The sequence below is a fragment of the Vanellus vanellus genome (assembly GCF_965231255.1).
Source record: "Vanellus vanellus genome assembly, chromosome: 6".
Taxonomy (NCBI): Eukaryota; Metazoa; Chordata; class Aves; order Charadriiformes; family Charadriidae; genus Vanellus; species Vanellus vanellus.
The window spans coordinates 34,543,191-34,570,921 of record NC_138911.1 but is presented as its reverse complement, the minus strand read 5'-3'; the positions used below and the strand labels follow the sequence as shown (position 1 = coordinate 34,570,921).

Genomic DNA, 27,731 nt, shown 5'->3' with positions numbered 1-27,731 from the left:
GGAACTGTCAGACTAGATGGTTCAGAAATGTGACTGATGTCCACAGGAAACAATTGCTTGAGACCAAGAGCTGCTGTAGCCTAACTACTGGGCACTACTCAAAGATAAGCAGCACTTCTCAGACTGTTGTCCTTCCATTTCTTACCCACGATGGGAATCTGTGCAGCGGTGGTGTGGGAGGTTTACCTCCTGGGTCAAGTACGCCAGCCTCAGAACTCACAGCTTCTCTTTGCCCTGCAGGTAAGTGGTTGATTTCCTCACACACTCCAGCTTCTTCCCTCACCAGGCCACGTTCTGTTTCCATCTTCTCCAGTACCCCATCATCATCAATGTCTGTCTCTTTCACTTGCCCATGGCAGTCTACAGAGTCTGTTATGGGCTGGAAGGTGCTAGCCTCTAAGCTCATTACACGATGGAAAGAATTAACCCCCGGCTGTGGTTGGCTGTAATGTCTCTTGGCTAGTTGGATGCTGTCTCTTGGTGTATTGGGAGTTCGTATCTTTGGAAAGGTCATACTACTGCCAAGGCTGCATTCTCTCCCTGTACAGAAGGAATGTGCTGTAACAGCTGATGTTGACACAACCATGGGTGGCTCAGCAGTTTGGAGACAGCCCTCAAGCATGCTCATTATTTCTCCTGAAGAAGAGGAGTCCAGCCGGTGGGAGCGGAACCTGGCACTCAGATCATCGGAGAAGCGCGTGCCATCCAAAGCTACTTGTTGCAAGGTGCTCACAGTGCTACAGTTTCCTTCCAAAGATGACTGGAAAGTCAAAGCCTCATGGATTCTTGTGGCCTCAGCTGGAGGGTCCAGTGATGCGGGACCAGAGTACCCTAACCTGTATTCAGAACTTACGGCTGGGAATGCATCTTTCTCTGGGGAAAGATTCCAGCTTGATGGGTCAGACATGAGCTTCAGTGTGCTCTGGGAAAGCAGAGATTTACCCTCTCCATCCTCAGTAAAGGTGTCATTGGCAAGAACTATGTTTTCCGTAGAGAGGACATGTTTGGTATGTCCTGTGTGACACACCTGTCTGAAACCAGGTGCAGGGAGCACAGATTTCTGGTCTATCTTCTCAGCAAGAGAGGCCTGTGATGCTCTGGGCTTCAGAGAATTATAGCTCCAAAGAGATTCAAAGGGAGGAATGCTGGTCATATCTACAATGGAGGAAAACATGTGGTTAGGGCATTCAAATGCTTTACTGTCTAAAGTGTTACTTGCTAGCATAAGTTGTTCATGTCAGTTGTATTTCAATAGCACCCTGGCCCAGTTAGGACTATACAGTATGGAAAGGAGATGGCTGGGCACAGCTATAACAGAAGTGCTATATATTTACAATTGGGAATAGTACAGAAAAGATTAATAGGAAATGATTAATTGCTGTTTCTTACAAAAGTGGAATTAAGGGGTGCCTAATGAAATTATCAGGTAGTACGTTTGAAACTTACAGAAGGAAAGGGTGCTTTCCAAACCAAAAAGGAAACAGCATGCTGTGGTATCCAAAAGATAGGCCAGAAAAGGTGATTTATCAGTGGTACAAGTAACAGTTTAGACAGAACTTTTGGCCTAGGAACTTCCTAAAACACTGACAGCAGAAGCTGTAAGGGTACATGGAGAGAAGGACAACTCTACTTGCAATATTTTCTACACTTTTTCCTGAAACATCCACAGCCAACCAGGAGACAGGGTACTGACCTAGGCAAGCTTTCAGTCTAATGCAATACAGCAGTTTTTACTCTTACCTATCCACAATTATGTCTCCTCTCTTAAAACAGCCATGAGAAGGAAGTACACCTATCCACACAATACTTTGTCAAAAACCATCTAAATGGCCAAAACACTGCTTAGCATGGGTTTTGACTTCAACGGACCTACAATTATTTAAGCCATCAGTTCAGCTGGTACGGTTCCTCCCATTCCTAAGAGCTAAATGAGGCTTTTGGCATACGTATGGAGACCTTCTTAACCACCACACCGGTCAGTGAGGTTACGCTCTTTTCAAGAATTTCCCTGTAGCTTTTTGCTATCCTTCTGTGCTACATGACCCAAGCAGTGCTTTTTGTAAATAAGTTTTATAACAGTTACTTACATGTTTTTGCTGTAAAAACTTCCTTTTATTTATTTTTTCTTCCCCTTCAGTTACTACACTAGACGATGACATAAAAGATCCTAGATTGCCTCCATTGTCCTTTTTCTATTTAGTACCTATACTTTATAAGTCTACTTTCTTCCTTTCCATAATTACTAGATTTAAAGACAATCTCAGCTTTACAGGTTATGCTGAGTAGCTTTAGAGTATGAAAAAGTATGGATAAAACTTGGAGTGGCAGAGGACGTTACTTTACTTTGTGATTTTGATTGACCTTGGCATTTATCTATTGCTTGCCTGAAAAGAACCAAGTCATAAGATGCTTTGGAAATTGCATAAATATGGGTGAGTGTGATTCTGCACAGCTATTGCAGAAAATGCTGCCTGAACATCAAACTCTACAGGCATTGCTTAACCATTAGTGGGATTTACAAGGAAGTAGAAACAAACTGAAGACACAAAGTAATGGAGGGGAGGGCAAATTGCAGAATAAATCACTGTTGATTGTGAGGAGGATGAAACCCACTCTTGGAAACACAGCTGAGAAAAAGACAACCATAAGACTCTGACCTTGGCACTTGAGTCACAAGGAACTGAATGCTAACAAAGCTATTCCTAACACATAATGCTGGCACACGCAAAACCTGGCACACGTTTCCCCCTGCCCCTGAGGTAAATCACTAGTATAGGCTGACAAGAGGTCATTCATTTTAAATATTATTGGTATTTTCGCAGCTTCCTAGATGTGACAGAAGATGAAGCAGAGGAAGCTGTTACTATTAGCACGGCAAGCATGAAGATAATTGTCTCTCTGCAGAGGCCTCTGAATTCAGCCTGGCACAGTGAGACTAGTAGGGGATAAGGGGAGAGGGCAGAGCTGTTTACTGCCCAGAGAGTTGGGATCGAGGGAACACTTAATACCAGATTATTAACGCAGCTTACCAGCCATTCTCTTTTTGTAAACAGCCAGAGCCAGAGGGGATGAGAAAAACCCAGTCATAAAGCATTTAGCTAGAAATGTGGTGGGATTTAGAAGGAATTTTGCCCTATTCCCTTACTGTGGAGTGATAGGAATGCCAGAAAGTCTTCTGCAGGAAAGAAATGCCCCCTGCCTGCATGCCCAGTGAAGTTCTGGAAACTAGCTCATCTTACTCTGACCAAACCAAGCTCATTAAAAAAAACAGGAAGAAAATAGTCAAGAGAGAATTTCATCTTTAAGATGTGCTGTGATGAATAGTGCTGATTTCAAGCTCTGAAGACCAAAGTTCTTCATCTGTCCACCAAACAAGAACCGCACAAGCACCATAAGCAGCTTTCTCCAACACAACCTCATAGCAGAGAGGAACCCAGCTTCTAAAGGCAGACGACACAGCTGCTGCCTTGGCCCATTCAGCCCTCAGTTCACATGCCAGCAGAGGTTCTGTGGGTATGAGGATAATTTCTCTGTGGAGGTAAGTGAAATACCTCAGGGACTGCTACCCTGCACCACTGAAGTGAATGTAGAGCTTTTCTATGTATTTCAATGACTGCTTCTAATTCAGGAACTCTGTGGCTTATTTTAATGCCAAAAGCAGACTCTGACAGAAAAAAAAAGGGGGTCTGTGTTCAATCGCTGGTGGGAAACCAATTAAGAGCTTTTAAGGCAGGTAAGCAATGTTATTCCCATCTTAAAAATGAACTCACTGAGGAACAGAGCCATTCTATTGCTTGCTCACTTTAACAAGTGCTAATTTCTGACAAAGTTAAGAATACAGCCCAGGAATGCTGACTTCCACTCTTGTGCTAGTTACTAGGCTACAATGCCAGGTGAACACATTTACCTTGCAATGTATCCTGAAGGGCTTCAATTTGCTCCGTCAGCCTCCGATTACAGTTTTTCAGGTGGTAATTTTCTAGCTCAAGCTATGAAACAACAATAACAAAAACCAAAAAATAATGCAAAACTGTGTGTGCGTGTGTTCCACTATACAGAACATGTCTTCATCTTCATTACATTCAAGTGTTTGAACAGGAAAAGGAAAAAAGGATGGGTGAGTCTACCAGTCACCTTGAAATCCTTCTCCTCAGCAGCTCCACTGGACAACCCACTTAAACACTTTGCTGTGCTTTCTCAAATAGCCTCTATATATGCTAGTCATGCTTCTCAAGTAGGTCTTTTAATTTCCTTCCCTGCTATTGTTTATCATTTACTCCTGTTCCAGAAATAACTGTCTTGAAAGAGACAATCGAAAAACTTTTACCCAGGAGCAGCATTTCTCCCTTTCACCCTGTATGTGGTAAAAGAAGATCTCCTGGACCCAGGGGACCAAAGAAAAAACCAAAACATTAAGGTTGCATTTACATTTGCAATTAGTGCACAAGTGATTCTTTGCAAATTTGCCCCGTGCCTTTGCTTGAAGTGTCTGAGAACACATTTTCAAACGCAGCAGTGGTGCGCCCAAAGAGGCTTCCCTCTTAATGGAATCTAAGCTGAAATTGCATTCGTGGTGCTGCCTAGAGACACCCATTTGCAACACAGATGCAAAGTCCTTCAGTTGGCAGTGGTCTGCTTGTGCATGGTATGCACCTAGAATCAGCACATGGCATGAACTTCACTGCCAGTAAAGACATAAAGTGAATGGATGATCCTGGATTCACAGCAGGTCACACCAGGTCAACCCCTGTGCTTCCTCCTTTATGTTGCACCAGTCAGTAATGTAGATGCACCTTAAGTTATCACACATAGGAAAATGAAAGGGAAGCAGCACAGCAGTTCAGTGAATTGTCTAGGCAATCTAATGAGATTACAAAGTCACATCATAACACAATTACTGCCCACAAAGACTGCTTCTTCCAACTCCAACAGATTCCCTTTCTGGCATAAACTGGGAAATCTATGGCTTTAACTTGGAACGAAAGGGAAAGATCAGATAGCCCTACTCCCAGCTGTAAACTATTACTGCATCTTTAAAACTGTGTGCTGACCCATTGCTATCTCTGTTTTTCTAGAGCATATTGAATTAGGCCCAGACAGAGGAATAAGTCCACTGGATGGATAGGAAGGAGAGGTTAGACATGAGAAAATGCTGGGCAGTAGGAAAACAGCATTAGTCAGAGATGGCAAATTAAGGAAGAGCAAAGGACTTGTGTTTGTGTCATAGCTGCTTTGTCAGAAAAAGAGACAGAAACCACACCCAGAAAAAAAAGGGAGAGGCAGAGGAAAGTTAGGTGAAAGTCACTTGTGACTAGTAAGTCTTCAGAGACTGCTATTGGGCATTAGTGATTTCACAGTCATTTATAGTTTGCCCAAAGCAGTAAATAGCCCTCAGTAAGAGGGACAACCCTAGCTCTGCAATTGAGTGTGTGTAGGGCCAAACAAGCAGAAAGCCTCTGTGGCAGATTGACTGTCCTCAGATTATTGTCCTACATCGGAGCCCACTGGCAGTGCAGCCACTGTACCTAGTCATAGGCCTTGAAAGCTGGCAGCAAGCTAAAGACTCACCTCTCTCAGCTTAAATGTTACCCACTCTTTGATCTTGGCAGCTTTCTCTTGAACAATTTTGGCTTCCTCAGTCCTCAACTGTTTCTGTGCCAAAAAAAGATTAGATGCATTAGGAGAGTACAACTAACCGTTCTCAGTAAGTTATCGCACCAGGAGTGACTTAAACACTGAAGCTTCCATTCCAGATGTAAGATTAAAGACTGCTATTTGGATATTATTATTTAGCCGGCCTCTGAAAAATCAAGCTCTAAGTTGTCTTACATGGTCCCTGGAGTCAAATTCAGGGGGTTGTTTTAAGAGTTTTTTGTGGAATAGCAAAATCCAGCTCAGGTAACAATTGCCCACCTACCAAAGTTTATTTTGAGTACAGTCTGCAACTTTTCCTGGTTTAGATGATTTTGCAATGTTGAGGTTTGCTGTTGAGCATCTGTAGTGTTCCCCCAGCCTACACACACATATTGTTGGCTAAAGTTAATAAGAATTAAACAGTGCATGTAAGTAATGTATAAAACAGTGTCATTCTTCCAAGCAGAAGGGATTCGATTGCTGCAAGCACAAGTGTAGAGTATAAACTTTAAAGGTGCATGAGATGCAAACTAATACCAACAATATAACAAGCACAATATTCATATTGAGAAAGTAAATTAAAAAAAAAAAAAGACAGCAAACTCAGGATAAAAAAAGCTCCAAAACTTGACCTTGAAATGCTAAGACCTAAGGTTTTGAGATGGTATAAGTGGTTGTATGTTTACATATCCATTAAAACAGGTTCTAGTCCACACAAAGGTGTTATGGGAATACTGTTGATTTGCACAATGAACATTTTTCCCCAAGTATCTGCTTGGGCAATACTGCTACAACATCATTGTTGCAGCTGTGTTTTCTCAGCTGCAGTTTTTTTCCTTTTCTGGGAATTTCCTTTGAAACATGCTGGATTGATACTATGATCACCTGAAGCGTTCTGTCCATCTCCTGTGTGGCTTCATCAGAAGCAATGTCACTGAAAGGTCTCCTACCTACGTAATGACTTAACTACAAGGAGAAATCAGTTGCAGGAGCAAGAGAGGGAGGGAGGGGGAATATACTCTGTATGGTACATTCAGCCCTGGTTTCTCTAATTAAATGGACAAAGGTAATACCTTCTGGTAGCAGCTGGTGGTTTCCCTGCTAGATATTTTTTTTCTAATGTGAACAAATACCAGTAATTATGATAATGAAAATGTCAGTGCTTCCCCCCCTTCCTTTTTAAATTTTTCACACTGAAGAGTGTAAGTTCATTTAATGAATACCATATAAATACACAATATTCTGCAGGAAATTCCCCTCATCTTCACATTGCTTTCAATCACCACGTGCTATTCATCACCATAGTTGCACATTTAAAAGTTCTGATTCAAATAAGTTTGCTGATTTTAAAATAGACCTTGGCAACATTTTGGGTAGCATTAACATTTGTAGTTGAGCATAATGAAATAAAAGTAATCAAATCTGATGCTTCAAGAGGAGGATTTATTTAGTTTTTCTCCCTGAACATGGCTGTGTTTGTTCCTAATCATCAGATACCGGCCTTTGCTGGAGTCAGAATATTAACCATGCCTACTGGTCTGAAATGATCTGGCACATATAGTGGATCTACCATAGTCCTCTGAATAGCCATCACATGGGTAATGCCTTTGAATCCCTAATGACCCAGACTTGTCTCAGATCGGAGACCTAGAGGTAAAAGGTTCAGAATATTGCTATGCTACATGGTGAAGTGCAATGCCAATATTTTATTTAGAATCCTAAAGTAGAATAGTGACATGACAACAGCATTGTCACAGAGCTTAGAAAGCCCTGCCTCTAAGCAGCACCAATTCACTCAGGCACAGCACCCACAGATGCAGTTATTGTGCTTTAAGACCAAGAAGCAGTTAGAGATTCTTTATGTCCCATGCTATTGTGCGGTCCAGACACGACCTCAGTGCTCTCTTAACAACACTCTGAACTCAACAGCTCTCCCCATTCCAGTGGAAAGAAATAGGATGCCTTACAGGGACCCTTAGTGACCTTCCAGCACTGCCACTGTCTCATCCCATTCTGAAACTAAACCAGTGACCCTGATAAAGCATTTCTTGTCTGAAATTGTCAAGCTTCAGCTTTCATTTCTAGAATCTCATTTTGCCTCTTGTTGCTAGAATAAAGATATTTATACTAACAGAACATTCTGTCCCACTTGTGTTTGTTGATTTTAATCAAATCACACCTCATATTTTTGGGGTAAATCAGAATTTCTTCCATCTTTCATTGCAAAACCTGCTTCGAGACCTTGATTACTATTGTAGCTCCTTCTGAACACCTTTCTCCTGCAAAACGCAGAAATTTCATCTACATTCTGCCTGAGCAAGCTGGCCTTGGGAACTGACCTGAAACCCAGAGTATTACAAAGACCTGATGCCTGACCTCCACGCTACATTTGGTCTGAGTAAGTTCAGACAGCTTAACAATCTATTTTGCCCTTGAAATAGGTGACAATTAGTTAAATGTAAAATGTAACTCAAATGGCAAAGTATGTTTTGTGTAAAATTCTAATGAGCTATTTCCATTTAAAAGTATTTACTTATGAACATAAGAATACCTCATTCCTCATGTTATAAAGACCACAGGGCAAGGCCTTTACTAGAGCTGAAATACAAGCCCTGCTGTAGATGTAGTTCCTTCCTTCCACCAACTGAGAATGGAAGACTAAGAACTATACATACTGGGAAACAACTGCTCTTTTATAATGAGAACATCTGGCAAGAGATGAACTATGCTAAAGGACTGCTGAGGACTGAGAAAAGTCCCTTCCCAAGAAACAGCAAATACTGAGTCAGAGATGGGCCACATCATGATTTTGAAGAGCAATCTGGACGCTAGGAAGCCAGAGAAATACTGTGACAACTCTGGCATTTCAATTCAGGGTCTCAACACTGACTCAACAGTAACATAAGGAAGTCCTTTAGGGACATAAACCAGTTTCCTATAATGAAGAGACAAGGGCTACTGAGGCTACTGAGGCTGAATGGATGTTTTTTGTCTGAAAAGAGAAAGGAAGGAGAGGATCTTGCACTGAGCAGGGCATCATTTTACAGCTGATCTAAAGGCAACTGAGATGCTAATACGTAACAGAGACATAATCTGTACCCTTGAAACATACATTACAGAGTCCCTCCAACTTGTGAAAGCTACAGGTCTCCCTGTAGAAAATATCTTCACCTGTTTTGCTAGCTGTGTCTCCAATCTGTTGATCAGATCTTCTTTTCCTTGCACTGTACCCATCAGCTCTTGGTACTTCCTGTGCAGAGTGCTGTCTGATTCACCAGTCTTCATGTTGGCTAGTTTTATCTTCTCTTCCATAACTCTGACCTGTAACAACAATCAGAGGGAAATAACAAAACAAAACAATGCAAATGAAGGAGCTCCTTGTCTAGTGGTAAGACCCTAACTGATAGTATTTGTGGGTTTCATATTTTTGAAGTTGTGAAGGGAAGAAAAAAACCCCAACCTTCAAGTCACACTTGGTTTATATCCACATATGTGAAAAGAACATTGTCCATTCATTTGTAATGCTGAAGCAGTAACAGATGCAAACTGAACCATGAACAGATAAGCACATTGTGAATTGTGAAATATTTGCACACTATTAGCCAAAGAGACCATACAGGCACTATAGTCTACATAGACATATGGGTAAGGTACACCACATTTTACTCCTTTGCAATACCATGCTCAGCTTTTTACCTCATTTACTATCAAGGTATACACCACAAAATCCCAGATATTTGCTTCAGGTCAAGATTTCTATAGGGAAATGTATTACAGAGTTCCTTCCTCCTCCTGCCCCCAGCTTAGACAACATTCTGGCAACTTCTGGCTTTCCGACAAGTGTTTTTTCCACACCTGCTAAGGAGTTACCATGTTAGATATTTCAGAAGTTTTGCCTGTCTTTGAGCTCCTGCCAGTGCCAACACTTGTTCCTCTCCACAGAAGCACCAATGTAACGCTCCTTCACTACAGACAAAGTTTCAATGCACCACAATCTAGCGGCTGCTGAAGCTTTTCAGGTTTTTAGCTAATTTTTAAAACCTCTTTGCTTTCTTCAAAACCTACGGCTTTCAATATGCTAGTCTGTTTTATTATTACATCACCATATTGCAATGGATTATAAGATTTCATTTCTAAAGGTGAATGCAATTCTGCTGACTTAACTCAAATCTGCTAATTGCAGCATTTGATGATGGGAAAATATCCCAGAGGGACTAAATCTGCAAAGAAACCAACTCCAGATACCATTAATTTTGCATGAGTTTGGAATCAGGAAGGCAGAATGCAGGCAATGGTCCGAGCACTAAACAGAGTCTGTGCAAGAGAGTTACTCATGCTCTGTTGAGCAGCCTACACTTCATACTTGCAGAAGCTGTGTTTTGTCCTCCTGTCCGCCTGCATTAGGCAGAGAAGCAAACTGCCTCTTCCTCATACTGAATCAGAAAGGTAGGCTCCCAACATCCGAGCCAGAAAACTAAGCCTGCTGAGTCGGATGTGTTTTCATTAGAGTTTAGGGTGATTATAGTAAAAAGAAATGGCCCCTCCTTTCTGTCTGATGCCTAAATGCTGACTCTGTACTAGAGGCTCAGAGAGAGGACTGCAAACATGTGATTTCCTTAATTGAGGTTGGCAGCTACAGGGAGCCCATTGAATTAACAAATCCAACCCCCCAGACTCCTGGAGAGAAAGATAACAAGGGATTTTACTCTTGATGTGGAGCCCTCTCATTTGTCAGCTGCTTCTCATTCATGGTGAATATACTTGTTAGTCAAAGGGAATGGTCCTACTCCTTATGCAGTCACTTCTTCAGGCTGTCAGGCAGCAATGAAGTATTTCTCTAGGAACACTTATCTTGGGATGTTGATTGGGCTGCTGGAAAGGCAGACCCTACAGCTTTGAAGTTTGCTAGTCTCTAGAATTTGCCAACACATGGCTGCAGAACTGCTGGTGGCAGGTGAGTGAAGGCAACCCTCATTTTTGCTGGTGGCAGCTGAGTGAAGGCAAGGCTCATTTCTCCTACACCTTCCCAGCCAAGTTCTCCCTTTCTTACCCATTCTCTGACCTGGATTTGACTTGGTCTCCACCTGCTCCCTGGCTGTCATTGCATGTCACCATATTCATGGACACTCTACTCCTGTCATTGAAGTATCTGCTAGTATGAAACCTCCTTCATTGGCCTATAGCAATAACTACATTCCCTGCTGGTGCTGTCACAGTGATACTGTTACCTTTGCCTGTCTTGGCTGGGTGTGGACTTACCAATACCACTCCCAAGAACAACCGTTGTTCTTGGTTGGCAATTGCTGATCTAGCATAGAGGCCAACAGCATGGTGACTAAACACGGTATCTTAACTATATTTAAGCTGGTCAGAAAAATATTTTGACAGCAATATCAAACTGGCATGGAATAGCACGTTCTGCAGACAGAATACCTTACCAACTGCTTCAAGATCTTGATTCCTAGGCAATATGTTTCCCAGTGCTTATAAAACTACCCATTCAGTCCTTCATTGCCTAAGTCCTGTTTGACAGCCATTCTTGGACATCTTGCATGGCTCTTTGTTCTGAACTTTAATCTCTGACTCAATGCTCAGTCTTGCAGCTCTTGCCCAGCTGGAGGGAGCTGATTCACTTCAAACCCTCCCTTCAGCAGTGGTCTGCTGTGATGCAGGAGCTCAGACCATCTGGCCCTTCCTAGATCTTTTGTTTTACTATACTCCTCACAGCGCAGACTGTACAGCAGTTTGCCTTCCAAAGGTCCATTACTCTTTATAGCCTGTTCACAACCTGAAGTCTCTCTCTCTCTCCCCTTCTCAATGGAGAAGCATTCTCAATTCAAGAAGCATAGAAGGACTAGCTTAGACAATATGCCTAATTTTTAGATGGTTACAGTAATATGCAATGAATCCAGCTCTTACTGCTTTTCTCCATGGGCTCCCAATCCAGAGCAATAATTACTAAAAAGGAAGTCCAAAACAAGTGACAGGTTTGGCAGACACACCCTTACTTCTTTTTCAGAACCTTCTCTACTTGTAGACAAGTCCTTACCAGTACTCTTAAATATTTGTTTTCTGAGGACCTGCCAGGCAGCTCTATCTCTGCATTTTAATCCCGAGGTACAACATCCCCTTCCTTTTCCATAACCAGGCATGCCTATCCCTATCATAGATGAGGGAGTAAAGGCTGTGAAGCTGAGAGGCAGATATAAGGTGCTGGTTTTCGCTTAGGGTTCAACCTATTTAGGCACCTGTTCGTAGCTCAGGCTCAAAGACTGGGAAGTAGACCAGGAGATCCATTCACCACTGTAAATCAATGTTTCCCTAGCAGAGCACAGCATTGCAGAGTGCTGTCTGTATGCTAGACTGGAAGGAATTTAGAGTAAGTTCCTGCTTGGCTTGTACCAGAGCAACCATAAGAGAATATCTTACCTGTTTCTCTGCATCCTCAGCTCTTTGCTCTGCTTCTATCACTCTCTGTTCCAATTCCTGCATCTTCAGAGCCAAAAGAGATGGAGGGAAGAGGGGGAAAGAAACAAAAGAAATTAACATCACCTGGAAATTCACTGGTTTTACCCAGGAATATTCCATTTTTTGTGCAGGTTTACAGATCTTTGGCATCTGTTGGGTTAACTGGACAGCTTTGATCAGGGGAAAAAAAAAAAAGCCTTTGACCTTTTCCAGTCTTTTGCCCTACTTTGAATTTACCGGAACTGTTTTCTCATTAGTAAGCTTCATCATTCATTACACGGGTCAAGGGAATAGTCCCAAAGTCTTGACCCTGTCTCTACAATTTACACACCATGGGCTGTCCCTGCAAGAAGCCTGTCTACAGCACGCCATTCTTTCCTGTTTTTATTTCAGCTAGGATTTATTCACAATGATAAATAAAAATTAATACATCTTGGAAAGCTCACAGCATGTTCTCTATGATGCCACCTTATAACCAATGAATACTTTGCTTTGGCTTCAAAAGCATCACAGGCTCATAACTGACAAGATTAACAATGGTCTTAATTTTCCTATGCTTTTCATTTTAAAGAGCTTTGCAAACTGACAATTCTGTGATTCTTTATCTGAGCATTGCTGCTATTGAAGTCAAATGATACTGAATAGAATTTTATTCTAAATGTATATAAATCACTTAATTCTCAGTGAAATGCAGATATACCTGGGGTTCCTCTAACAACTCACCAAGAGAGCCCAGCCGTTTGTTTTTTGGTTTGTTTTTTTTTTTTTTAATAGCAACTTAGGATCTCATTCAGTGCTTGCAAGGTAATCTTCCACCACCTGCCCTGCTTCAACGGGTCTCAGATTTAAGCCCAGTAATATGAAGTCAGTGACTAAGTTTCATCCACTAAGCTGCAAAATTTGAGGGATGCTTCACAGAGTTTCCATCATTTACTTGTGTTTTACTAATGAAGGAGTGACGTAGAAGCAGCTTCAGAAGATTAAAAGAATCATGCTTCAAGCAGAAAACAAACTATAAGGGGAACTGAGATCCTTTCCTCTCCAATGCATTTTATGATTCTTGATAAAGCACTGGCACCAAGTATTCAGATTGGTCACTATGAGGACCAAACCAATACTTCTGAAAATGAGACTTATTCCTCTTGGGTTGATCACCCAGAATGGAGATGTCAGCATTCCTGTGTTTCCATTTCCCTTCCTTCAGATGACAACAAGACAACCATCCTTTTCATACATACACATTGATCATAAAAGCAGAGTGACACCTATTGAGGAACATACCAGAAAGGTACATAAATGTAGACACCTATTAAGGACACCATTAGGTCATATAACTAAAAAAGCCTCGCCATAGCAAATTCAAACCATGAAGATGAGAAAATGCCACATTTAGCACAATACCTCTCAGGTTTGTTTTTCAGTCAAGCAATCAAGGACATCACAATTTATGGAGCTTAATAACCAAATTAAAGGCCATTTCTTTGGCAGCGGAACAGAAAGATGTCACAGAAGATTGTACAGATGGCCAAAGGTCCTCTGATCCAGCCTTTAAGAGTCTTGGTAGAGACTGAGCTCAAGGTGATATAACACTGATAGTAGTGGTCTGGGTTACAACACAAGTCTGTGTCCATTAGGAACAGTGATCTAACCATGCATTTATCTATTAGTCTGTGGATAGTCATCACCACAGACAGGTAGTAGCATAATATATTGGTGAAAGACAGATGCTAACTGGAGATGTAATACACCTTGTGAAACAAAGACTATTTATGACAGTAGCTTCAGAGCCAATGTCCTCTGCTAGTTTTCTGATGAACCTGCTTGATTTCTGATTAATCCCTGGTGATTTTCCCAAAGGTGATCCTCTTAGACTGATAATTCAATCCTCCACAAGGTGGGCAATCTCCATGAAAGACTCGGGTTATTTTAAGACAGCACTGTTCAGACTGAAAAACTCCTTATTGTCCCAGCCTCGTGACAGTTTGCTTTGCATTGCTAGCAGTCCCGGTTCCTCATCAGGACAGAGAATGTATGTTGGGACCATTCCTGATCACTAAAGAGTTATGAAACTTCTTGTGCAAGCAGGGTGACCTGGCTAAGTTCCAGTCAAACAAATTACTCTTGTCATCCTAATTCCCTCCGTAGCCTTAAATGAACTTGTACTTTTCTTAACTTCCTGTACAACATTGTTGGGTTGTCCTACTATGAACTGTTAAATAACTACTATGTTTCTCATGTACACAAAATGATTACTTCACCCATCCCCAGTGTTAGCTGTCTCACTGGACCACATTCAGATTTAATACATCCATGCTTGTAAGGCTCTTTCAAATCCCTCAATGAATTAATAATAATGCTTGGTATTTACATGGGTCCTTTCATTCAAAATGCTTTATAATTTGACAAATGCTACTAAGCAACTTGACCCAGGTCACATAAAAAACTTAGTGACCAAGCCAAATGCAAGTAACTCTTCTCCCCAACATTAGCCCAGACAGCTTGTATAGAGAGAAACAGGCCCAATTGTACAGCCATGCTTGCATGAGACAAAAAAGGCTTTTTCCAAATGACATTGTTTATTGAAGTAAGACAAAAGCAGGTTAAAAGCTATGCAGATGGCCCTTCTAAAAGCTGCAAAAGATCCTCCTATCAACCATTCACACAGGCTTTCCCTCTCTTGATGGCTCAAAACATGCTAAATAAAACGGAGTGAAAAAAGTTCCTGCGTGTCTTAGCCTCATTTTCCTCCTGTTGTTCTCTTCCAGAGATCACTCCTAACCAGGTCATCTTGCTGCCAAGGCAACCGCCTGCAATGTCGCTCACCAACAGAGGAGAACCCCTTTCTTTGTGTGTGTACACTAAAGTCAGAGTGGAAACAACTGCCTGTTTCTAAAGAGACAAGATCCCTGCTGATGTCCACAACAAGGCAGGACCCAGGGGCCTCTTGCCCTGTGAGGGTCCAGCAGGATGGCAGAGCTTTGTCTTGGAGGCCAGGGGCTGGGGTCCCTCTGCCACACTGACCCACAGCCAGGCTCTGCACAGCTTGGGCAGCACCACTCGATAGCTGAGACTGAGCTACCAACATGGAAGTTCACACCATGTGAACTAGGGCACTGGCAGTTAAAACGTTGGGCTTTAAATTCTTCATGTTCTGAACTGTGATCTAGATTATTCAATCTAAGAGGATTTTAAAAATCTGAAGTATTTAAACTGTTAGTGCACATTGTACTACCAATGCCAGGCATAAGTAGTTGGGTTTGGGGGTTTTTGAGAGTTAAAATAGTAAAATCTGCCTTAAAATCATAAAATTGGTTACAAAGACTGATTTAAAAGGTGGGGTATCAGGTTTTCAAGCCTTTCAATCAGTAGCTTCTAGACCGCTGAGACAACCTTGCTGGTGAGCAAGTACCACACTGCTGTTAACACTGTTCTTCACTTTCACTGGCAAAACAACTTTAAAAAAAAAAATAACCAAACAACAAACTAATTTCACTGGGGCTGCAAACCATGTTAGAGGATCTCAGGGGCAATGATCACCACAGGTTGGCCCCACAGCTTCAAACTTCACATTTTTCAAGATCTTCTCCCCCACCTCCCCAAAAAAACTTTTTGAAAATGCAGTACTCTTTCAAATAAGTCTGGATCTTTTCATTCTCACAGATAGAACTGTAAGAAAAAAACATTTAAAAATCACAGTTGCTATAAAATACATGATAAAAATCCCTGGAGTTGGCATCACTATGCATAAAGCGTGCGCCTCCTTTAGTTCTGCATCACTGCCCACCTGAGGGGCAGAAGGATGCAGCATGGACAGGAGCCCCAGTTGCTGTGACTGCTGGGGAGCCCTATGGCAACTGAGGAGGAGGGAAGGAGGGTCTCTGAGCAAGTTGTTGCAGAGCAGTCAGGAACCTGGGGCACAGAACAATTCCTAACAGCAGCATTCAGCGTGACCATTGTGTGCTGAGCACCTGCCCCAGTGCCTCAAGTCCACCTGCATCAGGAGAGCCTGCTGGAGCTGACCCACAGTCCCTGAGGCTCTCCCCTTCCCACATGACATTCAGAGTAGGGAATCGCAAAACTCCTAGCTCTTTGACCCTTCAAGTAAGCCTACAACAGCACTGTACAAGTAGTTACAGAGTAACCCGATCACTGAACCAAGCTGCTCCTTAATCTTAACAACGGGAACATCGCTTTGACCGAGAGGTTGGACTAATGGCAGTCGGGCCCCTTCCTTGAGAAGCCCCCCGCAGCAGATGACAGTTTCATTCTCTGACGTGGCCCACAAACCTCCCTAAAGAGATCTCTGGCAAGACTGTTCTCCAAAAAGAAAGTCTTATAGGCAGGTTTCTTTGTTTTGTGCATGGGTTTCTCAAAGCAGGAATTAATAAAGCACAAGGCCACAGATTCCATAATGCAGCAGGTATAGAGTGCTGCATATGAGTACTGGTTGTCTTTACCAGACCTGCATCACACCTATAGATGATTTCTTTAATGCGCCATTATCTAGAGGGACTGTATGACCACTTTCAATGTTTTCCAAGGTAAGTAGTCACTAAGGTCCATCTCAGAAGCTGCTTGAAAAGATGAAGAGAGCACTCAGTTGCATTATTTCTTAAAATACGAGGAGTAGAATGAATGTCTCATGCAGTATACAACATTAATGGAAATGTAATTACAGTGAAAGCAGGGATGAAAATTGCTCTACTCTGAAGTAGATGTCATTTGGACGTTTTTACATCCAAACCCAACAAACAAGAATATATACATAAAAGTTACATAATACAAAATGGAGCAAAAGTGAGTTTAGAACATATCTGACATCAGGTACAGCTTAAAAGCATTTGGAGTAAACTGCAGTCAGTTGTAAAGATTTCAACTTCAGAACTGTTCTCACTTTCCAATAGTAATTGAATATTTGAGTGATCTTGGACTGGACTGTGATAATGTAAGCCACATTTTGAAACAATGAAGGAACCCCACAGCAACCTACAAACTTGGATTTGATGCAAATTAGAGGTTAGTGAAAAAGCTTTAATTCAAATTGAAAAAAAGACTCAATTTAAGGTAAAAAAAAAAAAAAAACACCAAAAATCCACATCATAACGGAAATAAAAAAAAAAAAACACAACAAAACCCTCAAATCTTTGCCAGTCCTCTCCCCTAGCATTGCAAACGAGTTCACTTAGTGCACCTGAAAGAGATTAGTAGGCAATGCCTCTAAAACAGATGCCATGCAAGTTTCTAACATTCAGATCTCAAAGTATCTCAGTCCTGCTCTTCAGTATCCCCAGAATGTTTTGACTAGATATGCAATGTTACTCTAGCACTATGGCAGTACACGTACTCCTGTCCAGTTCTTGAACATTACAGCATAATTTACGCTCCTGTAAGCTTTTCTATTGCCAGCCAAGTCCCGAACCAGCTGTTCTTACCCAAAATATCCATCCTTGCTCTGCAGCTGCCTCAGTCACTTTAGATACCCAGAATCTTGCTGGTACAATGTTTTCCAGTACAGTACAAATACCTGGTTTTGACTGTAAACAAGGCCAAATTCTTATTTTCACTAATGCCAATTTACACCACTCTGACAGGCACATCTCTGTATCTCAAGTAAGAAGCAGAGTGCAACGACATACTGTAATCAAGGAATAGATCTCCACTGCAAGTAACAGTTTTATTGGATAGCTCAGTATTTAGGGATTTTTTGCTTTCATACCATAAGTCAGTACAAAGTAGAAGCCACCATTGCCTCACCTTCTCAGCTAACAGCTCTCGGATCTTGCTTGCCTGCAAGCGGAATTTGAAGAGCTGGGACTCCAATGCAAGGCATCGTTTTTGCCAGTCCATACAGCTACCGTTCTCCACTGTGAGTTCTGCCATTGTGAAGTTAATCATCCACTTGGGATGTCGTCTGAGGTGCTCTAAAAACCCTACAGAAGAGAAGAGGGGGGAACAACAAACCACAAGCATATTTTAGACAGGCATGCTTTTCACCCCTTGTGCCTAGTCTTCCTTGGTCCCTCTTACAGACTAGTAACAAAGGCCATTTCTGCTGCAAGCAGAAAATGAAATAGTAATATCCCAAGTCATTGATATTGCCCTCTGCCAGAGGTCACTCTTTTAATGGATAACAGAACAATATTCAAATAAACTTTCACCTTTAGAGTAAGTAAATAATTTACTAATGCAATATACCGCATATGCCACAAACAGCCTTACTGCCATCCTTACAGCCTTGCTCAGCATCTACCTATAGACTAGAAGTATTTTTACTCCTGCCTCCTTTGTACCAGTATGGCTGTAAACTCTCAAATCACTAAAACCTCTTAAACATAACTCAGGTTACATATCCATTATTAACTTGGGGCACCAGTACCTTATCTCATACACATTGTGTTAAGAAGATGTGATGTATGAAGCAACAGTGTTCCCAATCCCTAACTACTTTATACAGTCAGTCCACAAGAAGAGTGGAAGAGTGGCCGTACCACAGTATCTAAACAATCACTCTGTTAAAACATAAAGAGATCCCAGTCAGGAATAAACTAAGGCTGAAGACAAAACATGCATGTCTGCTGAAGTCCTTGTAGACATCAAGTGATACAACTCCACAAAGTGGAAAAAGCTGTGACATTTGATGTTGTTTTATTTTCTTAATCAGTAGCTGTTCAGACATTTCAGATACTTTGTGCTCATTTTAAAAGATACGTAAAATGTAGGTAATAAGTGTCCGTAATCAAATTCAGGCATTTGTCAGCACTCACAATATAGTACCAACTCAGTGTGTACAGTTCAGCAGCCACCTGTACAGCCCTACGATAACAAATGTTTACAAAGCCAGAGCAGTTATTAGTTCATCAGCTTCATCAAAACACTGAAACACATACTTATTAAAGGAACTTCTCACCTGCTCACAGGCAAACTTGGTGCTTTCCTGAACTGGGGCCAAAGCAACAGGTCAAGACTTGGTAGAGAGCAGTGAAGTCGCTCAGCCTCATTGCCTTTACATCTGCCTTTACAGGGTGGGAAAGCTTAAGAGGTCCCTCTAGTTGTACCCATTCACCAGGACACGTGGCTCATATTTTGCATGTAAAAGACCTCAGATTCAAGTTACCCTAAGTATACATAATAGTGTAAGTATACATTACACAGCAAGTCCTTCTAGCCAGCTATCTCCCTGCTATTCTGAATTAAGGAAGGTACATTTTATACCCTTTAGCTACAAAGATTACCTGTAAGTTATTTTTATATACAGGTTGCTTTGTTCAGTAACAGAAAGTTTTCTAGGCAGCGAGTTGCCTGCCTTTCTAACAATTTGGGAAATCCCATTCCAGGTCAGAAGGTAGGTTTAAATAAAACAAGAAAAAGGCACACTCATATTTGGTACTGCATCACTGAAAACACTCTGCAATAGGAAGGGAGACCAGAATTCTACAAGCAGCACACCTCCAGCTTTACAGAAATACAGAGGTGATCCTTTTCCATAGCCCAGTCCAGCACATTGATCTAATCTCTAGCCCTAGCTCCTTGCCAGGCATTTAACCAGGCTACTTTTGGCACACTTCACAGCATTGTAGGATGTCACATTTAGGTAGTGCTATCAGACCTCCTCAAGCCAAAAGAGTGCACTAAGTCATGGAAGGATCCTACAACACCATAAGTTTGTTTAGAGCTAACTCTGTTATGGTCATCATAATTCAGCTCTCAAATGAGATTCTTTTATCTTTCATACAGGTATAAAGAGATTTTAGTTTTTATTCATAGAGCTTAAGTCCAAAGAGGACATATGAATGAATGGGATAAACTCTAATGGCACAAGGTAAAATTAATCTGATTTACCACACAGCTTATGCCAGAGCAAAAGCAATTTCCTCAGATAGTCCTTAACTTCTGGTTGAACTAAAATACCCCATTCTGAATAGGAAGTCTAAAACTGGGACAGATGTCCTGAATCATTAAGTCTCGTTCCTTCTCACTCTAGACAACTGCATCATATAACCCCTTTCATAAATGAATGCAGCCCTTCCCTAGAACCGTGCAGGCAGTTTTGCTCCCACTATTCCTGTTGTTCTAGAACCTCACCCCTCTAATGAGCCACCTTCTAATTACCAGCATAAATGTAGTCATAACCAGCTTGTATCTGTTCATTCTTGTAGAATATTGCCCTTCAGCTTAGCTAGTTTTTTCCCTCCCTCGTATTTACCCCTTGGTATATTTATAGATATCAAAAGCTTCTCCTTAAAGACCTCATTTTGCAAGGCTAAAGATACGGGGCTCTTTTAGTCTCATAAGAAAAGCTCACAACTCTCCCTCTGCACCTGTTCCAGCTTTAGAGTGCATCATCTAGAAGAGTTGGGTTTTATCTTTCTCAGTCCCCTTCATAGACATGGGTGATCACAACTGCGTCTGGAAGGCAGCATGCAGCCTCACCACAGCCTTCTGCAAAGGCATTTAGTACCTTCCACTCTCCTAGGGAATACCTCACCTGATTGGATTTGCATTTATTACAACCACATTACACTGGTGGTTGACATTCACAGACAATCCAACACAACTGGAGCAGAGGAATCTCAGCTTGCTTTGCCTTTACAAATGCCAGGCATGGGAGTGCGGGGGAGCTGTTACAATGATACTGGAACAGATTAATAAAGCACAGGTCTGTGCCAGATCCCCACAAGATCAAGAATCCCTGTACTACAGTCCATTGCAAAATTTAACAGGCCCATAGTTACCCTATGATTGACTAGTCTATCCAGATCTCTTTCTCCTCTGCTGTTTCTAAATAGTGTTCTCCCAGGTTTTGTGTCCGCTTGATTACTACTTCTAATGTGCAATTTTACTTTGTGTCATTAGAGTTTATCCTATCCTTACTAATCCCCTGGGTCAGTCAACTCTTCCAGTAAAATACCTGCCTTCTAACAGCCCCCCTTCAGCACAGTGCTGTTATATTCTCTTTTGTCATTTCTTTAACTAATCATTCTTCTATCGATCCCCATCTCCTCCACTTAAGCTAATAACTTCCCCATGTGTCATCATATCAAATGATTTCTGAAGCCCAGAGATTAGAATTACAGCTTTTTCTCTCTCTAGCAAAAACCTTACCCTTTTCCAGGGAAAGATACTATATCAATTTCTCACATTTACCCCTAAATTACAACTTTATTTACAACTTCAAATTTATTCTGAATTCTCACTTACTGTTAAATGCAACATTCCTTCTCTCCCATTCACCTAAACATAAGCAGTTCACCTGTACTTTATGAATTACAATATCAACTTTACTTTGACAGACTGACTTTAAATCCTTGCTACTGGATCTGCCATTTCATATGCCATTTTTTTGTAATTCTTAACCATCTTAATCCACTAAATTCTTTGCTTCCTCCCTCCCCCCCGATACTGGTACTTTTCATATCAGATAAAGAATTTATATGAATTTATATGGTTATACAAAACTGTTTGGATTTTTGGGGTTTGTTTTTTTTTTTTTTTTCCACTTGGCATATGAAGAAGTTGGGAATCAAATACTTTCATTCTTACTTTAGGAACTTGGAAAACAGGAGGCAGCCACTTTGTTCAAACAAGCTGAGATTTTCAAAACTTCATCCTTAAATGCATACAGATGCTTCTTAAAGATCAGCTTGATTTTCAGTGTTAAGTATCAAACAACTTCCAGTGAAGATAATGGGACCTACAAAGTCCTTAGAACTCAGTGGGCGGAAAATGACTGAACCAACTGCTAAATGCAGACATGAGACTCCTAGTTTTGACTATATCTGTAAGTTTTGACCAACATCAGAGACAGTTCTGACACTAAATTCCATATCTAAAATAAATACGAATATATTTACTCGGAGTGCCCATATCCAGTTGTAATTCTGATGGATCTAAATTTTATACCAGAATGTCATGAGTTTTTTTTCGTTTTTAAACCAGAATCAGCTGATGTCCCAGATGTGGATCCAGGCTAGAATTAAAAACACTTCAGAAACTTTGTATATTTCCACCTGAAAAGCCTTCTGAGAATAAAAAGCAATTAATCAACATGAAGACTTTCAAGTGCAGATATAAATGCACATAAAGTCTTTGCAGCTTTGTTCAATCACTGCAAACAATGTGGACAAGTGAAACAGTATTTCCGTATTTGAAATGCAAGTGTCTCCTCAGCTAAGGAATCCGTTTGCCCAGGCTGTTACAGGGGATTTGGTCAGCACAGAAAGAGTGCAGTGCTTAACACCGGCCAGTAAAATGCACCAGACTCTGCCTGAACACCAGAGCTGAATACTGGTCTAGCTTTCAGCTACCACCTTACTACAAAAGGAATCATTAGAAATGTGACAAATGTAACACATGAAGGGAGAGAGATTTCCCCCCATGTCACTGCATCAGCACCAGGAAGGACAGCAGCATGGGCGATGGTCAAAAGTCAGTGTGGAAACCCTGTATTATTAATCAAGTCCCTGCCCCCAGCCACCTCATTTTCCACTCCACAACCAGTTTCACCCCCCGGCTTTTTAACCCGGAGGCCATCGGAATTGTTCAGCCACACTGTCATTCCTGAGTGTGGCCTGGGATGTGCAGAGCATGGGGGGGGGGGGGGGAAATAATGTGCCGAGCTGCTGGCAGGGCAAGGTTTGGCGAGGGCCAGAGGAAGGAAAAAATAATTAAACTTCCCTCTTCATCAGTGCAGGTGGCTCGACTAGCAGAAGTGCCGCGGGGCAGGAAAAGGGCTCCTGGTTTTGCCATTCTGCCTCCAGGGGTCCTGCCCCACACACCCAGGCTCGCCGGGAAGACACAGGAGACCGCAGGACTGACATGTGTCCTCTCCCCTCCTGTCGCCGCTCCTCCTCCCACCTCCTCCGCGCAGCTTCAGGGACCAAAGTCCCAGACCCGAAGGCAAACCTACTTATTTTAAGCGGCAAATCTCAATTAACAGAGATGACACAACATCACCCCCAGAACGCTTCCGTCAGTCCCCTTACCATCACCTTGAAGGAAGGAAGAAAAAAGCGGGGAGAAAGGCTACCACAGCCAACCCGGCACGGACCAACCCTCCAAAGCCCCCGACCGCCCTCTCCCCTCAGGGGGGCCGACGGACACCTTCCCCGCCAGCGAGGAGGGGGCCCGGGCCGCCGGAGCGCCTCCCCGCCCGCGCTCACCTTGGCCGGCGCGGGTCTCTCGCCGCGGGGGCAGTGACCGGCGCAGCCGGCGGCGTCCGGAGCCTCCAGACCCGGCGCGGCCGCTGGGAGCGCGGCGGTGCCGGCCCTGGCCACGGGCGGCTGCGCTGTGCCGGGTGGCAGGCAGGTGCCCGGCGCGGCTTCTGTCCCATTCAGCACTTTGCCATTCTCTCTCCCCGTTTTCCTTCGAGCGGGAGAGCCCGGCTCAAATATCAGAGCCGGCCCTCCCGAGTAGCGCAGGAACTGACATCACCCGCTCCGGGCTTTTAACCCCTTCTCGGGCTCGGCGGCGAGGCAGGTGGGGCGGGCAGCGCCCTGCCCCGGGTGTCGGGGCTGGCCCGGGAGGTGAGGAGGCTCAGCCGCCCTTTGCCCCTGGCGGAGACATCTCCATTCCACCCATCCCGGACCCTCCGCCGGGGCTTCCGCTGAGGCCGAGGGTGCGGAGAACGCACCGGTGCTGACGGGGCACCCCGGGCCGGGCTCCCCGTGGCCGTCCGGAGCGCCGGCCCGCTGCCCCCCTCAGGCGGGAGCGCTCCTGCTGCCCCTGCAGCGGGCAGCCATCTTGTTCTGCCAAGCGCCTTTGGGCAAAGCCGAACGGCGCTGGAGGAACCCCCGGGCAGAGCTCAGGAAGAGCAGTTGGTGCCGGGCCCTTGTCGCCTGGGAAGTCATCTCCCAGCTTTCAGAGCTGGTATTCCCAAACCATCCCCCGGCCCTGAGGCATCCAGCGGTGTTTTCTGCGGAGCAGCTGGGCGGGGAGCTGGCATCAGCAACGCCGTGCTGCCCTCACTTCCCAGTGCAGCCCTGAGGGGCTGGTGGAGCGTCCCACGCTCCAGCTGGAGCACCCTTCACTGGTTGTAGGCGGCCCCGGGGCATGGGGTTGGTGCCAAATTCGAGATGAAAACCAAATTAGTGTAACGATGGCTTTCCTGACCAGAGGACACCATCCTGCCGCATGTACTCAGGCCATCTCTCACATGAAACAGCTCAGACAAACAAGTCTGAGGCTTCAGGCATTTCTAATGATAGTGCCAGCACACAAAATATTTTATTCAGGGACAGGGCTACCACTTACTGAGCTATTTCACATACAGCATTCCCTTATATGAATATATATTGACTCATATGAATATATATTACCTGTGTTACTCAAACAGAGCCGGCAATGTCGCTGCCGAGGAACAGCCGGTGGCTGGAAGCAAGTGTGAGCACACAGCCTTGTGCTGCTGCCCGTGGCTGCCCTCTGCTGCAGGCCGGTCACTGCCCACCCCCGAGCACCTCTGGATACTGAGCAGACCAGGGCGGGCACGTGGGAGCGAAAGGGACTGCAGTCAAATGGGGACTTCAGGATCAAACGTCCCTGGGGCTTTGGGCCTTTGACCAGTGTGTTTCAAAGCGAAAGGTCATTCATTCTGGTTCAGGTTTAGCAACTACTTGTTACTTATTCTGTCATCAGGCACATTGCGTTCATCAAAGATCCTTCAAAAATTTCTCTGTGAAGCTCTCAGTGGGGACAACGACAGTCATGCTGACATGTATCTCTCTGGCCGATTTGCACGTCCATTTGGCATGGCCTGCGTTGCTGCCATGAAAGGTGGTCTCACCTCCTCTAGAAAGTGAGTGGCTTGTTGGGGAAGGGCTTCACTGAAAAGACTGAGCAGTTATAAGAGATCCGTGAGTGCTCTGAAACTGTGCTTTGGGTCTTGTTGAGACTGCCCATGCAAAACAGGGCAGTCTGAAATAAACAGGCTTAAAACAATCTATGGAGGAAGCAGGCAAAGGAACTGAACCAATTTATCTCCTAGTGCTGTAAGTAACGCTGTTCACTAGGCGTGGTTAAACAAGATCTTAAGTGTGGTTATCTGGCTCACAGATATTGCCTGGTCCAAGATTTGCTGTTTGTTAAACTCCTTCCTCACATTGATAGTGTGCTTGCACTGGTGTCTCAGCAGAGAAACAATGAGTAGCAAATCAGTTACTACACACAAATAAAAAGACTGATGTGATGTGATTAAGTGAGTAAAATATCGAAATTAACTAAAAACATAAAGTCAAGATTTGGACACTGGAGTGACTAAAGGCACACTCTGAAAACTATACCTCATTATCCAAATAAGTAGTCATATTTCCAAAGACGCTGTGGACCTTGCCATTACCTAAAGATTGTTTCACTTGAGATTTCTCATCCGTTTCCAGTTTCATGGGAATTTGGCTGAATGAAGATGCCTGTTCCTCTCTGGCTAAAATACAAAGCGTGCATTACAGAGCTGGTTCAGGCAGAGAGCAGGATAGCACAACACAGAGGTGGCCAGAGAGCCAAGTGGAGATAGGCAAAGAACTGAAAAGAAATGGGCATCTGGTAAGGAGCTCTCCTGTTCAGCCAGCTGAGCAGGGACAGGCAGGAATACAGGCAGAGAAGGAGCTGGCTGTTGGGGCAGTGTCACCCAAAGAGATTTCTCCAGCAATTCCCAGTGGAAAGGACTCCAATTGTCTACAATCTGTATGTTGTGTGTGTACCTGTATTAATTGTTACTCCCAACAATCAAGGTATTGTAATAAATGACCAGAACCAACATGACTTGTGGCTCCCTTTAGGTATTGCAGAGGGCAAAAGGTAGCTTTGGGCTTTACAGAATCCCCTCCTGAACTGAGGCTGGCCAAAGACAAAATGGGAAAAGGAGCTATTCCCTTCATGCTCCCCATTCTATTCCTGACTCCCTTCAGCCACAGCATGCAACCACAATATTTCTTAATCTGAATTTTATGAGGTATTTTTAGTCTTCCTCTAAAGGCAATGGTCAAGTTCTCTCATTTGCACCAGCAAAGCCAACGGGATTGTATCACTAACTGAAATGTCAGTCTGGCCTTGTGTTTTTCCCAGGCAATGAAGCTTGACTGCCAGGACATTCCTCAGCCACTGAACTTTATACAAAGTACCTCCCCAAGAATTGCCTGCACACACCTTGCTTTAACCCCTGGAGTCCCAGAACCACATCAGCACTCACACAACTATCTGCTGCTTTTTCCTTAATGCAGACATTCTACAAAGCTGTGCCTCCTTGTGCCTTCTGTTGCTTCTGTTAAATTATTTAACAAAATTATTATTTTTTTTAAATTAAAAACGTGGCTTTATTAAATAATGCAAATAGAAAAATTGTTTTTACTTCAGAGAGAGAAGGTTGTAAGAACAGCCAGTAGTATCTCGCAGTTCCCAAGGGATTTCCCTTCAGAGTTATCTTTAATATGTCTGCTCAAGCACTCTATATCAGCTTTTTACAATTTGCAGACAAATCATTCAGCAAAAAATAAAATTTAGTATAAACAGCAAATATCTTATTGACAAAACAAATGCTCTGGCAGATCCAAGAGAACTAGCTTGGCACTGTTAGATTATTGTTATCGCAAAACAAGCACAGGCTGCTTTGTTAAGAGCACCATATCCAAGATAACCTAAATAGAAGGACAAAAAGATACACGAGAACAAGGTGTCAGAAGATGAGAGCAGAAGAAACTCTGTCTCTAGTAAGCAAAGCTGTTATAGTTCTGCAGGTGGGAGAGAGCATTACGTTCCAGACAGTGCTACTGAAAACTTACCCAAAGGGGCAAGGACACCAGCCAGACCAAGTCCACGTGTCAGAGCCCCCCGAAAGGCTCAATCCTATGTGGAAAATTCTTGCAAAAAACCAAGACAGTGCCTTGAAACACCTGTTTGAGGTAATTGTCCCTCTCCACAAGGAACTTAGGCTTCATATCGTAGTTCTATAAATCCCACCTATGTTAGAGGCTTAAAGATGTTGAAAATGGCCTTTGTGCCTAGTCCCCTTAGTTTGTTTCTCCTGGGCTCACAGTGTGCTGACAGACACATCACAGACTTGCAAATCCCTGCCTTGCTTCTCTTCTAGTCAGCAATGACAAGTTCATGCAGCAGAAAATAAGAGACCGGCAGCTGTGGATCACCTCACTGCATAAACCAGTCGCTCGTGGGAGGACCCAGTGGGAGGGCCAGGGAAACCATTTCCCTCTGGTACTTTGATCGTGTTATGGTCATCTCGTCGTACTTCATACACAGGACATAAAGACACTCGTGTACTACTCAAGCTAGAATTTGAGCAAGAACATATATTTTGTATACACAGTCTTGAGTGGCACAGAGCAAAACAATGGAGAATTCCCATTTTCCTTAGGGAGTCATCCCAGGGGTAAATCCAGTGTTATTCTCAGTATTAATAGCTCACGCCTTGTTTCGTCTCAGGATTTCTCCAATTTCAGCCTCCATGTACCAGATTGCCTTTGGTCTTTTTTCTGCTAGATTAAGAAGCCATCAACGATCATTAGTCTGTGACAAAAAACATAACTTTTTCTTCTATAAAACACACAGATTTAACATCTCTCACAAAAATTAATGCTTTCTAATGCTTGTATTCTCATAGGTTTATCTAGACCTGGGCAACTGGA

At 43.1% G+C, this 27,731-nt stretch overlaps 1 protein-coding gene across 1 annotated transcript in view; it reads right to left on the bottom strand.

Moving 5' to 3' along the window:
- PLEKHH1 (pleckstrin homology, MyTH4 and FERM domain containing H1) overlaps window positions 1-27,026 on the bottom strand; it is a gene marked incomplete at both ends in the record, with an annotated part of 53,399 nt that extends 26,373 nt beyond the window's left edge. The window contains 7 exons of the mRNA XM_082486012.1: window positions 146-1,155; window positions 3,908-3,989; window positions 5,569-5,652; window positions 8,806-8,955; window positions 12,064-12,126; window positions 17,857-18,032; window positions 26,972-27,026. Of these exons, the coding sequence (XP_082342138.1) occupies window positions 146-1,155; window positions 3,908-3,989; window positions 5,569-5,652; window positions 8,806-8,955; window positions 12,064-12,126; window positions 17,857-18,032; window positions 26,972-27,026 (1,620 nt within the window). The remainder of the gene's footprint in view (window positions 1-145; window positions 1,156-3,907; window positions 3,990-5,568; window positions 5,653-8,805; window positions 8,956-12,063; window positions 12,127-17,856; window positions 18,033-26,971) is intronic.
- Window positions 27,027-27,731: the final 705 nt, after the last annotated feature.